Source organism: Haliaeetus albicilla, chromosome 1 (assembly GCF_947461875.1).
Source record: "Haliaeetus albicilla chromosome 1, bHalAlb1.1, whole genome shotgun sequence".
Classification (NCBI taxonomy): Eukaryota; Metazoa; Chordata; class Aves; order Accipitriformes; family Accipitridae; genus Haliaeetus; species Haliaeetus albicilla.
The window spans coordinates 4,269,904-4,284,500 of record NC_091483.1 but is presented as its reverse complement, the minus strand read 5'-3'; the positions used below and the strand labels follow the sequence as shown (position 1 = coordinate 4,284,500).

At 36.7% G+C, this 14,597-nt stretch overlaps 1 protein-coding gene across 4 annotated transcripts in view; it reads right to left on the bottom strand.

Annotated features, from left to right (window-relative positions):
- Positions 1–14,597, bottom strand: part of PRSS12 (serine protease 12) — a 46,763-nt gene that overhangs the window by 23,914 nt on the left and 8,252 nt on the right. For all 4 annotated transcript variants that reach the window (XM_069803710.1, XM_069803779.1, XM_069803626.1 and 1 more), the window contains exons 2-7: positions 13,462–13,600; positions 11,054–11,232; positions 8,702–8,852; positions 3,871–4,049; positions 3,081–3,222; positions 1,922–2,118 (exon numbers count right to left, since the gene is read on the bottom strand). In XM_069803710.1, coding sequence (XP_069659811.1) covers positions 1,922–2,118; positions 3,081–3,222; positions 3,871–4,049; positions 8,702–8,852; positions 11,054–11,232; positions 13,462–13,600 — 987 coding nt within the window. The remainder of the gene's footprint in view (positions 1–1,921; positions 2,119–3,080; positions 3,223–3,870; positions 4,050–8,701; positions 8,853–11,053; positions 11,233–13,461; positions 13,601–14,597) is intronic.

The following is a 14,597-nucleotide window of genomic DNA, read 5'->3' as shown; positions in this document are numbered from 1 at the left end:
GGACAGTTACATGAATTAACTTCACCAACTTTCTGTTTAACTACATTGTCATGATCTTAGATACTAAACGAATGTTGTAGTTGTTGTAGTGTATTCTATCTCATTTTTAGTGTTCCTTAATGTCTGTATTTCTGCAAGTCATATCGTCTACTAATTTCTCATATTTTTCCACTGAATTCATCCTTACAGGGAGAAAAAAGGCTTTCTCAAATGCTGGGAAGTAAATGGTAACAATAGAGTCTTTGTCCAGTTTCCAATCAGAAATCTTGTAGGAAATGTCAGATACGCTGTCTTCATTTTCTTGTTGAAATTATGTGTTATTCTGGAAGAATATGATTTAGGTGAAGATTATATTACCCAGCTAGAGGCATGAGATATTAATGACACAGTATAGCTATTTTATTGTTACCTCATTTTCTTGTGTTATAGAAAAAAAATACATATTTATGAGCACAAAATTAATATAACTTTCTGGTAATGGGGGATGTGAGAATGTTACCATATGGATGCATTTAACTGAACCAGACCTCCTTCAGCTAAGATTATATTTTATAGGAATTTGAGCAAAGCAGCACAGATGGTTTGCATCTGTAAAGACAGCAGTCATGATTTGAATTCCTGTTATTTTTGGTCTGAGAAAATTCTTTCTACCAAATATGATTTGACATCATCTACCATAATTGCACTGTACTGCAACATAAAACATTCATTGGACTGTGAGAGGTCAAAAGGCTATAAAGAAAAAGACTATAAAGAGGGAGAGACTAGAAAAGTACATGTGGAAATGCTGATTGTTGTTATAACAGGTAGCAATGTCGTGCAGTATTCAGTGTCTTAGTTTGCAGGTTAGGCCTTCAGTCTATAATGTCCAGAGAACTTCAGGCACCCAGGCATACAAATCCATTACATTTCAGTAGAAGCTGTGAATCTAACTCCACTAGTTTTAATTCTAATTTCAAAATTGACTAAAATATACTTGGGTAAACTAAAGAATACCAGCAACAATTTTGTAAAAGGCTACCAACTGACAAGCTACAAACTTTGTAGGTAGTAAATTCTAAAAATGAAGCTGTTTTTCAGAATTGCTGAGCAACCCATTGTTCCCCTGTAACTTTTACTGTGCATATCTGATAGCCAGAATTCTTGTTTAATTATCTGCATGTGGATTTAGGACTCTTTGGTATTTGTTTGTGTACATTTTGTTCTACAGTGCCACTGTGTAATTACTATTTTTCTCTCACTTCTTTTCTTGTTTGTCTTTTCATTCTTTTTTCATACAAGTTTGTAGGCTTTTTGATGTTGGAAGTGGCTCTTTGATCTGTGTTTGTAGTATTATTCTGTCCTGGTCAGCAAGGGGGTCCCATTCACCCAGGCACAATGTAAATGATAGACAATAGTAATAAAGAAATAATTTCATGCTTCTCACCCTTCCTTCTTGCTATCTCTGAACTTCCCCTCTTTCTCCATATCTATTTTTGGATTATCTGAATATAGGGCCATAGGGGGATATACTATTGATTTGTATTCCTCAGTGCTTGGGTACATCTCCAACGTTTGATAGCATGAGACAGTTACTTAGAACATGGAGAGTGCCAAGTGAAATGCAGCATACCGTTAGGAAGTGCTGAATAGGTCTAAAATCTGGTGAAGATAGAGAGAACAGGATCTATGGAATCTGACTTTGTTACTTTACAGATTTGTGTTGATCTTCAATGTTCTGACTGTTTATGTTCCTTTGAACAAAGCTTGGTTACTTCCTATGATTTTCAGGAGAAAAGTGAGCTTTTTTCCCTGTCTGTTACTTCTTTGCACGTGTCTTCCAAATACTAAGATTTTGAGCATCCTTAAGTATACTATACTTTGCTCCGATCTGCACCCACCACAATGCTCATACTGTGACTTTACCAAAGAGATGACTTACCAAATGAGAGTTTATGGCTGTCGTTGTCTGGATGGCAAATGAGTCTGACATCCTCCTGATGGTTGCAGTCATGCTTTCCCCACTCTCTCCTTGAGCACTGCAGAAGGTTTGTCTCCTTCCCCGAGCAGCTGACATCATCCAACCAGATGGGCCCAGAGCTTCCTTCTGAGTAGCTCTCAGGTGCACTTTTTCCATACCTGCATAACACATGTGTATACGTAACGTTTTGGTCCACAGTGATCAGAGGGCATGTGATACTTAAGCAATAGAGAGGAAATAAATTATACCTGAAGAAATAAAGGTTTCTCAAGTAGTAACAGTAAACGGTGTTCACCATGACAGAGCAGGTTCAGTTAGCATTAAATTAAATGAGAGGACCATATGCTGCTTCTTTGGTGATGTTTTTCTAAAGAATTACTGTTACATTAATACAAACTTGAGAATCTAATACCTTTGATTGAGGCCTCCTTTCAACCAAGCATGTGGCTGTCTCACTGACTTTGAGACTTAAAAGCATGTTCTTAGTACATGAGGAAAAATGAGACAAATTTTTTTTTTTAATGTGAGCTGTTATAATCTGAAGGCAAGACAACAGTCGCCTTGTGAGAGTGTATCTTTGTAGCCACAGTCAGTAGGAAAAGTAGTGAAGAGTGAATGCATGAAACTCTAATGGGATTTTTTCTAAAATATGCTTTTCAATACATAACAGTGTTCCAGGGCCAGACTGTGGTTTTTTTCTGAGCTAGATCCAGAAGAACTTATACCTTGAAAATCTCTGTGATTTTTAATGACTGTTCGACAAGCAAAGATTTTGAAGAATCAAACTTTTATAGGCAAAACAGAATACAACAAATCAGTTTTTCTCTCTAGCGTGTGCATTGATCTCAGTTAGCCAAAAAGATGATTGGAAGGAACCTGGTGAATACAGGCTGCTGAATCACAACCTCAGCTGAAGCTTTTTCTTCTACCTAAACTGAGGCCATAAATTTCTCTTTGAGACTGAGGGAAGCAGGCTTTCATGGATTTTAACTCTGTAGTTTCTATGAAGCACTCAGCTGATACTAAAAAAATCAGATGCTTGAATAATGTAGGGTTCATGTAAATGTTTGTCATCATTGTCAAGTCAAAGAGTCAGGTATCTAATACCAAGTAATCTTACTTAAATCCCAGCTGCCGGCAAACCACCTGTGTATTCAGCTCTGTCCACCCATCATCGCAGATTGTGCCCCACTGCCCAGTATAATAGACCTCCAGGCGTCCCTCATGACTGCCTTTCCCACTTGTTAGTCTTAATGCACCATCTGTGTCATTAACAAGTAAGGAAAAACAAAAACAAGAATCAGTTTTTCTTAGGTCCAATTATTGTTCTAAAACAAAATTAATAACATTGCATTTACTGCATCTGATCAGAATATTAGACTACTAAATCTAGTGCTGATGACTAGGTGTTATTTAATGAGAAGGTAAAAGAAATGCCATAGTGCACCCAGTCAGCTGTGAAGCATTGCATAATTCAGTTGCTTAAGTGCAAGAGAAATAGCACAAGATATTGATCCCCCAATCCCTTATTACATGCCAAGTCCGCGGGAGTGGGCTCTGATTACGTGATTTCACTTTATATACACCGTATCTTATTCTTTGTCTGTTCGGTTATTTCCCATTGCTTTTATGCTGAAATGCTTACTGCCACTGCTAGATGTGATACACAGTTAAGGCATGCCCCGCGTAGTAAATTGGCAGTTAGCATGTTACTGAGGAACCAAGGCTTTGTGTTGAATAATGAGATTTTCTGTACCTGTAAAATTTCCATAGCTGGTTCATTTTGATACTGCCAGAACACTTTATTACTGTGGGGTTTTGTGCATCTGTAAACTTTAAAGATTCTCTCTCCAGAGTTGTGAACTCTGCATTTGTCACTTTTCCTGTGTGATTATTGGTAACTGAAGTACCTGTGAGAGGTGTGCAGGAAACGCCAGCATCTTCTTTGTGGCCACAGTTGTGTTCTCGCCAGGAGCTTTTTGGACACTGTTCTATCGACAGTTCATTTCCCGTGCACCGCACTTCATCCAGCAGCACGGGGCCTGAGCCTTCTCCAAAGTAAGCCTGGCTCCACGCCTTGGCAACACCCCTGTGGAAATGTAACAAACACCCAGTCAAGAACAAGCAAGCCGAAGAGTCTGGGGCTCAGCGCAAAGAGCTAAAATGGTGCATAGCCAGCTTCTAGAATAGCCGATGGGACTGCCTAAATAGCCACTGCACTGGGAATTGACCATGCAGTCTGCATGGTGTCATGTAATGTGATGTGGTTCCACAGCCACCTTCAGTCTCAGCTGAGGCTATGGAGTGATTTATACCTACCACTTCCACACTTCCAGGGTTTGAACATACTTAGAACATCAATTTCTACTGTTTTGTATCTATGAGATTTTCCTTTTCTGTCCCTTTTGATTTTTAAGCATAACTTTCCTAGAAGAGATTATAGAAGTACAGCTTGGGTATGAGGATTCTAATTTTAATTTCCATTTGATGTTTATATGTAGTAAAAATAATCCGATATCTATTTCTACAGTGACTTTCATATGTTGTCCTCAAAGCACATTAATCAATCTCAGATACCCGGATGGGGCAGATGAAAGTGATTGTTTAGTCATGTAAAAAACATTTAGTCATGTAAAAAACACAGCAAAGAGATCTTGAGTGACTGGACATTGTCATACTACCAATCAGTGGTAGAAATAAGAACAGAACACAGACCAATGACTACCCTTGTGTGTGTTATACTCTTTCATGTCAGTATAGAGGATTTTGAGCAGAAAAACCTACGTAAATTGAAAACACTCCATTGTTTCAGCATTACAGAAATTATGCAGTGTTTAACACTTGATGATCTATCAGGATTCTTCCAATTCTATTTAAGATACCATGTCTTTCATATGTAAATGTTCTTCGTGGTTTGGTTTCTTTCCACTCAATAGTTTCTCTGTTCATATATCCAGTCTAGTTTTTATAGGAGTATTCTCAAGAACTGTTGTCTTTTTCAACTTTTAAGACTGAAATATCTATCTAAATTTTTTACTATAGTAATTTACCTATCTAAAGGATTAGTTTAAATTAATTAACATAGAGTTTGGGTGCGGGGCTCTATACTAATTATTTATTTGCTTTAAAGAGAGTTTTCCACTACCAGCCATATATTGTCACGTAACACCTAACAGGAATGGTATGTTATGCTTATACTGAAAACATGACAGGTCTTGACTATTTTGTTTCTGGATGTAATCATTCAAACTCTTAATTGGCTTTTGTGACTGTGTGTCAGAATAGTACATTGCTGTGATTTTTTTTTTTTAATGTAAATTGCAGTAGTTCATGTTTTTAAGGCACTGACTCATTAATCCACATATGGATTTAGATAGGTGTGGATTTCATTTCTAGTGCTTTGTATAAATCTGTAGCAATCTCTGTTCTCTCTTTTTTAAAAGGAAAACAATACTAAATTTACAGTTAGCAATTATACAAATTCCTGGTAAACAGTAAAGGAGTATGGGAAAAATAACAACAGTAAGAGGCTTAGAAAAATTAAATCAGGATCAGGAAAAAGTCATACAAAAAGGATGGATGTGGAGATTCATGGTAGACACTGTGTAGATGGTAGTGCTCTGTAAATAAAAGCACACACAAAAAAGGTAAATAATCTGTGGTTTGCATTTTCATTTTGTTTAAAATCAATTTGTTTTTAATATTTTCAAGCTAATGTGCTTCAATAATCTTGAAAATGCACTGCTGATTTTCAGACTGTTTCTTTGAAGCCCAGATGCCTTCTTCAAGTGGTGGAGAACATTGAAAATATCAAAAAGCAGGTGTTGTTTACTCAGTAGGGAGAAGAGTTATAATCTGCGATTGCTTCAAAGAAGCAGGTAAGCAAACCAAAAATATCTTAAAACACTCAGCAGGCAACATTTTAGCAAAACACATAGCTTCAGTCAGAAGCTAGTACTTTTTTTTGAGAGAGAGATTTTTAATTAGACATTACCTTTTCTTCTGAATGACCTTCCTAATTCCAAATAACATATTAACAGATATCATGCTCTAATTTTTTTCCTTTAGCAATGCCAGAACAATTTTAATAGATTGGAAATTATATTTTTCCCTGAGATTTCCAAACATTTCCTGATTGCCCTTACTATTCTTTGATTTAGTTTGTTAAGTAACCATGCGTTTTTATATGTAGCATTAATTTACTGAACACTTGTATTTTGCAATGCTGGTAATGAGAAAAAGAGCCAAGTCCTCCATCTCTTGTATTTCATAAAGAGCTGCTTTTTGAACTGGTTAAAACTGTGAATCACTATATAGTAAACTAAGAAAATATAATCCATAGGATACACTAAGAGTAATACTTATTTCAAATCCAGGTATCCCATTTATATTTAATCATCTAAATAAATGAAAATGTCTTGGTTTTACAGTGTCTCTTTCTGATGTACCGAGATAGGCTCTGTGAGTTCTCAGCACTTCGGGCTATTTTTGTAGAATTCAATTAATAGGGACTGAAAAGCCTACGTTCAGGATACCTATTTTTATTAATATTACCCTAAATATATTACAGGCTTATTACACAAAGCCTGATTTACTGGTATTTTTTGAGATGATTGTACTTTGGAACATTTATATGTATAAGATAAATTCTCTTCATTTAAGTTTATTGAGTAGTATTTGCATAAATACGAACTTTACTCAAAAAGAAAATTCTCATACATAGCTTCCATTTCGTGTATTTTTTTAATTCTGATGCTGGTACAAATGTGTAGAAAATGTTAGAAAAAAAATCCTTATTCATTAAGAAGCTGGCTGAAGTCAAAGACATAATGCTTGACTACTCTGAATATTGAAAACAAATTATACCATAATCTAGTAAGATTCTCTGGACATCTAATAAAGCAGAGACAACACATCCCATTACTATAACAAGGGCAATTTGTATCAAGCAAAAAGTACTTATGAAACCAAATAATAAAATAAATTATCATTATTTTTCACCTAGTAATGGTAGATTAATACTCCAAAGTTTTATAGGAGTGCTACAGAAAAGTTGAAAGGGTGTGGGAAGCTAGTTACTGAGATGCTTTACTTTTACAATTTGTGGCACGTTTCCAGATGAATTAACAGTATGTAAATTTAGATTATTTTTATTACTTCATAACTGGTCTACTGCCACTGTTGGTAAAATGTCACTTCACAGTAATGAGCACATTTGTCAAGACATCTTGATTACTTGAGAACTTCTGTAAATCTCTAGACATATTTTGAAAAGACTTAGCACCATCTTAATACAATTTATTTACTCAGAAAAATGAATCAAATTAGAAGTATCTCAGAACTGCAGTTTCTGAACACTAAATATAAGTAATCAAATGTTTTAGTATAATCAGTAAGGAGGCAGGTGAAGAGCATGACATTTTTCATTAGTATACAGAAATGTAAAGCATAGCTTAGTAACTCCCCAGACTTACTAATAGTGGCCCAATTCAAAAGCAGAAAAAGCCTGTAAGAAGGTAGACTTCCTATTAGGTATTCCCAATTGAAAATGTACAGGAATATAGAAATATAGCATAAAATAAACTGGGGAAAAATGAGAATCTGATGTCAGAGGAGCATGTTGATTCCCACGTGGCTCACCAGGAGATCTAGGAGCTTTTTAAGTACTGCACAGTTCTCATCCTTTTGAGCTAATTTGGATGGCACTAGCAGTCCAAGGTCTGTTTCACATTACAAAACAAGTACACTCTGGGGGCCACCCATTAATGCCACAAAGCTTGCTACCTTCAATGCCACTTCTTTTAATTCTTCATAATCCCAACAGGGTTGAACAGGCGAGTTCTGTTCCAGTCTCCTCTGCACTGACCTGCTTAGTTCTCATCCAGTCTGTCTCAGACATAATCCCCTTCTCCTCCTTGGGTTTACATTTTAGTATCTTCTCTGCATCTTGCTCCTAGTTCTTTCCTTCTTCAACCCATCTGGCCTTTCATCCCAATTGTGCTTTCCTCCTTCCTCTCTGATTACTCCAGTACTCCTCTTTGCCTCCCACTTCTGTGGCATCTTTCCTCAAATACTGAATGCTTATCTTCTCTGTGGTATCAAAATCACCCCCGGCTGTCCAGAAGAGGAGCAAGAAAATCCTGTTCTGCTGCTGTGACTATATTATGGACCGTGCTTAGTCCAGACAGAATCGCTGACAAGCTTACCTTGTCAAAACTTCAAACAGATCTCTACTCAGTATATGCAAACTGACAGTCTTCAGAGACTTGTGACTTAAATCTTGAGAGATTCTCACAGGCACGCCAAAAAACATATCCTTTCTGACAAAGCAGTCCTTTTACTCCAAAGCAAGGAGGCTGTTAAGACTCTTCAGTAAAATGGATGTAAGGATTTTAACAGTCAAAGCAACTTCCTTTTCTTCACCTATAGTTTTTGATTGAAGCTTTACTGAAATTGTAGTGAGTTTTCACAAAAAAGTCAGCATTTATTGAGACACATCCTTTGTGTGTCCTACAGACAAAATTGCCCCTATCATATGACACTGAAAACTGGATCCCATTAATCAAAGTTCCAGGGATTGAAAGTAATGGCGCTGTACCTGAACCTTCTGTAAATAAGCTTAGTTACTGCTTCAGAGTCTTAGTGCTATTTTAAAGAAGCATCTTTTGACAACTGCAAGCTATGTATCTGACTAACTCTCCTGCTTTGCTGCTGGAATAGAAAATACATAGAAAAACAAACCCAAGGCCAAGCTGCCGACAGACAACTTCAGCATCTGCATCATCCCACTGATCATCACAGACAGTCCCCCACTGGCCAGCATGGTAGACTTCTACTCTTCCTTCATGAGCGTTGTTCCCACCAGCCAGCCGGATCGGAGTAAAGACAGGGGCTGTGATCACACATAGAATATAGGAAAAGGTCATTTCTTTCCGAAAATGTTATCCTGATAGTAAAGAAAAAAGAAGATGGCTTAATGGTTTCTCTGACATCAGTCAAGAACCACACTTTATTTTTTCTAGTTAGATGGAAAACCTGAAATTAAACTTCTTAGAAATTAGTTCCCCTAAGCTCCACTCTCAGTAGCTGAAGAACATTATACAGACAAGTAACCATACTGATCCTGAGTTACTTAAGTGTCAAAGTGTTTGCAGATACTTATGGCTGTAAGGCCAAATACTACAATCAGTCAGTAGAGCTGTGTTTCTACCAGGAAGAGCAAAATTGGCTCTGTATAGGCTTGGTTCCAGAAGGTAAAATCTGAAGTAAGAGGCGAAAATTCTTTCATTGCCATAGAAATAGAAATTCATCCTCATCTTTTCTCATTCCTTTGGTGATTCCAGTCAGAGCAGTGAAATCTCATTGACTGTGGAGTCTCACTTTAATATTGTGCAAGTATTGTTCCCTTCCAGTTTCTGAGATAAGGTTTGATTTTTGATCCTTTCAAATCATTAGCCCTTTTCTGGTCCAGCAAGAAATTGTCTTGAAATCATCACTTCTGCATAAAGCTATAATAATGGAAACAGCTTAAAACCATATTAAAAAATATATATCTCTAGTATTTAAAAGGTTATTTTAAAGTTTCACCATATCTAACATTCAAATGATTTAAAGTGTGATTAATTTTTGTGTAGGCCTTCAAACCAATTAATGCTACTATTTCATCGATTTCTTGGCTTAAAAAAAAGAAAATTGAGGGCATTTATCCAATTTCATCTTACTGTTTCACTGGTATGAAATCTGGTTTTTTATAGTTATTTAAAAAGGCTAGTTGCAGTAGAACCGGCAAAACGTGAAAGCTTCATTTAGTTTGCCGAAACTCAGGATCAGTTCAATTCTTTTCAGATATCCTGGACTCTAACTTACTGATAAACTTCCTTTCAGCATTATTGAAACAGACACCGGTCCTTTAATAAATTTATCTAATCAAAATAAAGTTCTCTGGTGAAAATGTCCATAAACAGAAGGAAAACCTTATGACCTAAAAGTGTAATTTGCAAATTTATATTTTTCAGTTTCTTTAGGCAAAACTATTTATCCTGCTTTGGTCCTTCAACTTGTCTCCTAGCTTAAAAAGATTCTGCCTTCCCTCTACACTGTAGTTTTCTCAATCAACACCAAAATGATTTGTTAAAGTAATTTATCAAAATATTCCTCATGAATAGTGGAGCTTTAGGACAAAAATGCATCTGCCTTTGGATAGGAATGTAAGTAGGAAAGGAATGGCAGCACAGAACTGGCTGCAGCCATACATGTTTTGGTTACAACTGAAGAGATTGCCATTGCCAGCTCCTCAGCACTGCCAGCCTAGCCTTCCTCAAGGTCAGCAATATCTTAAATCTGATGGCATAATTGCCCATTTAGTTGCCGTTCATCATGTTCATTAAAATAATCTGAAATATCTTAAAAACATTAATAATACTTTTTTTTTCCTAAAAGTATCATTTTGACTTGCGTGAGTGATGTGTGAGGTAGCAATCTTCAGCTAGGAAGACTTGGACCTTTTTTAAATATATGCAGAGTAGGGCAAAAACTTTGCCGTTCCTTGTGCAATGTCATCTATGTTCACAGTAAAGAATGTCATCCCAACAATTCTGTACCAAAGAGGGTATAGCCTGTTTGTGAAAATGCTGCCCCTCCCTACTGTTCAAGAAAAGCTAACAAATTGACATGTAGCATATGTAGCTACCAAAGACAACTTCTGAGTCGAAAAATAAATTAATAAATAAATAATTTTTTATTAAAAGTTTAAAAAAGATGTGGAGGCAAACAATCCTACTTTTACAGCCAGACGTTCTCTCTGCTTCACCCTTTCTCATAACCTACATCTCAAAGCAGTAATTTGCGTGTTGATTATGGAAGGGTAAAAAGTGGTTCAGCTAGTTGCTGCTTGCAGAGCATAGAAGGATTTGCTAGTTGCTGCTTGCAGAGCATAGAAGGATTTGAAACAGTTAATGGTGCGATGATTCAATCTGTTTAATTTCCTGTTCCAAGAAGTCTTAATATTTTTTTTCTAATTTAATAATAAGTAATTATTACTACTTCTATTTAAATAAGCAAAGGAGTTAACCAAACCATATGTGTTTTTTTTACCCGGGGAAGAGCTACATGTGACAGCAGCTGCCATTTTTTGAGGACATGTTCCATCCTGCCAGATGTCTTTTTCACATAACAGTATATTTTCTTCATCACCATGACAACGCACTTCACTCCAGTAAACAGGAATAAGGCCCGGTCCAGAAAATGGTACATGTTTTGCTGTACCTTTTTCACTGTAAGAAGAATAATCAGGATAGGACATTAGAGTGGGAGGAGGGGAAGTGGAACATTTTCTCATATATAAATCTTGGAGTAGAAAAGAAAGGGCTTTCTTCAGCAGTGTAAATTCATCACATTTTCATACAGTTCAGCATTGTCTTCTGCACAAAGAAAAGTAACAGATGTGACCCAGTTCTCACCATTTTGTTGTGGGATATTTTAGTACAATGGCCTGTGTTGCTGCAGGGCCAGCTACATTCCTGTTCTCCTGGTTCTTAACTACAAAAATCAACACAGAGTCCACAGTCCACAGGTGAATCTACAGTACCAGCCCGCTGCAGTTATACTTCCAGGAGAGGTAACGTTAATGGGCCTTTCACCCTTATCCTCTCCTTTACTCCATTAAAACGTACCAGTGCTCTGCCCATACACATGTCATACAGTGAAACTACCTCATACTCCATTAGATCAGGCCCTTGTCCATTATTCTCTATTCAGCCATTCCCATCCATCCAGAACATTTATAAAGAGCTTCCTTTCCTTCCCATACTGGATCTACAGCAACAATTATTGAGACATCTTTTATTCCATATAATGCCCAATAAATTAAAAACAAAGCCCAAATATTGTAAAATCAAAGGAACAGATAGATGGAAGCACCTGAAAAGCACCAATAATACCTACTGAGTTCACCTTGTGGTATTTAGATCCGAATTTCTGCCAAACACTCATGATAACAGAAACTTTCAACTACTGTTTGCTTGGGGCTTTTTGGCCTGGATTCAGATTTAAGCCATTTCTGTTGAAAAGACCAAACCATTCACCCATATCACTGTACTACTTTTGCTAATAGCGGTCTTGTTCAACTGAAATGTTTGGGGTATGGAAGGCAAAAAGAACTTACATGAAAATGAGGAAAGGAGACATTGCATGTAGACAGCTGAAGCCGTAAGCAAAATCACGGCCTCCAGATGGCTGAACTTTTATCTCATCTAATCCTCATATTTTTATAAGTTGGTATGGTGTGTACAGATTAGTATTGAACATTATAAAACAGCTTAGATTTAGTTCTGGCTAGCAGTCTTAAAAAGTGGAATAATGATTAGGAATGTCACAGTGCAAGTATGCTGTAAAGGCCCCTTACTGCTTGTAGCAAACAAAATCAATACTTTGGTATGTGACTGAAAGAAATGTTAGAAAGGCAATAAAGCCAGCCATACTTTGTGACTTACTGAGAAAGTGCAAACCAAATGGGGTGCGCTAAGGGGGGATATTCAAGTAATTTGGTTGCTAACTTGAACAGCATTGATTTTTTTAGAAGCTGCAATTGCATTTTATTTTTAAAACTCCCTTTTGGTATGGGCATTTTCATCCTTACTTCAATTTCATCTTACTATTGCAATTGCAGTATCACTATAGGCATTTTCTAGAGTTTAATGACCAAATTACATTAAAGGATCCTGTTGATTAACTCCATTCTCACAGCAGAGGGAAGGGACTTTCAACCTGTCCAGTATTGCTATAACTCTGTAAACTGTTCCTGTGAAAATGTAAAGCTGCAAAACTTGTCTGGTTTGGGGTTTTGTTATCCATGTGCCATGCTGAAAGTAAACCATACAGATTATCTAGCTAGATGAAGATGTGCACAACAAAAATACCACATCTTCCAAAAAACTAGGATGAGTCCCAGATGGTTTTTGGCAGGATAGAATGGATGATTACCACGGTAACTCCATGCTCCTGAGAACCAGGAATTTTCTTGTGATTAGGATCCCATGTAGAGTCTAATTCTGGCCACATTTTACGTTTTTCTAGATTCAGTAACCTCACTGGAGCTGTTCTTAATTGACACTTACATAAGTGAGAACCAGATCAGACCTCATATTTCTGCCGCTTTGGACATTTCCCGGATGTCTAGTAAAGCAGTTTTTGTTCGCCCTAAGCTTTTCTGACCTGTTCATACTTTTCACTTTGAAAGCAAAGCATCTACCCTGGTCGTCTCCTCTCCAGATCCCATATGCAGCTTTCAAAGGAAATACTGATTCTCACAGCAACCTCTTTGAAGTACAACACAATTGAAAGAAGCAAAGGATTCTGGGAAGAACAACTTCAGCATTCAACAACTTTCAAACAGAAAAAACAATCATCAAACACAAAAAGCCCTTAGGATTTGCAAAATAGATTGTCCTTTATACTGAAACATTAAAATAAGTTGACTGTTTTTTACTCAGACTGAAACTTACCCAAGTGCAAGCTGTCGACATACGACTGTTGCATCATTATTGTCCCAATGGCTCCCACAGATTGTTCCCCAGATTCCATTCAAATAAACCTCCACTGTACCCTCAAACTCATTCTTGCCACCCTGGAGTCTCACTGACCCTAGTTAAAAAAAAAAAATAAATAAATAAATCCATTGCTCAATTAATGCATCCCACACAAAAGATTCTGAACCTCATTTTCCCTCTGCAGAGAGAGTTCCTGTTTCATGTATTACCTACCACCTCTGTGCTCTTTGAGTGAGCTGCTTCTAAGAAGCACTCTGGCACACCTAACATTCTTATACAGTGATACACAAAAGGAGATAACCTTACTTTTTACATGAGGAAAACATTTTGCCTTTTATACTGAAATTACATCACATTTCTGATCTTGCTGATGCTACAACTTAAAGATCTAACAAAAAAAAAGTACGTATAGACTACACATAATTATTTAAATGTGGTTACCTGTACACAAATGAGCAAAAAGTACACGTATGTGAGTGCTATATTTTTATCTTCCACATAATTCCATCAAACTTAAGGGAATTGGAAAACAACCACATGGATTGCATAGCTTTTGCTCTGACCCATCTAACAGTATGCACGTCATGGATGTCAGAAGTTTATTTTAGACAAAGAATGCATTTGTTCATACTTGTTCTCAGACAGAAAAACAATGGATGTAGTTCTATTAATTCATGAGAGGTCTTTACCAAATTCTCAGACAAAACAAGCTAAAACCATGAGGAATTGTCTAAAAGAAGTGAAAAAAAAAGTCTGCTTCTTGAGAGCTACAGAACACAGAAATCCTAGAAAATTAACAAATTTTGCATTTTTTATTACAGTAGTTTTACTTGAGATGCCAGATGCATCTGCTGTTCAAGGTAGCCAAGTGCCACTGGTAAAGATGGGAAAAAGCTCATCATAGGTATAACTCTACAGAAGCAGAACAGAGTCATAACAGGGCAGTAATTCAAGAAAGAATCCATTTATGTTAAATTTTCAAACATAGCCTAATTGTATGCATTAGTATTGCCTGAAATCTCAGTTAATCCATCTGCCTCTTGTTCTGTGATCTACTTAAAATCAGAAGCTTCACTATCATCCAGTTTGCA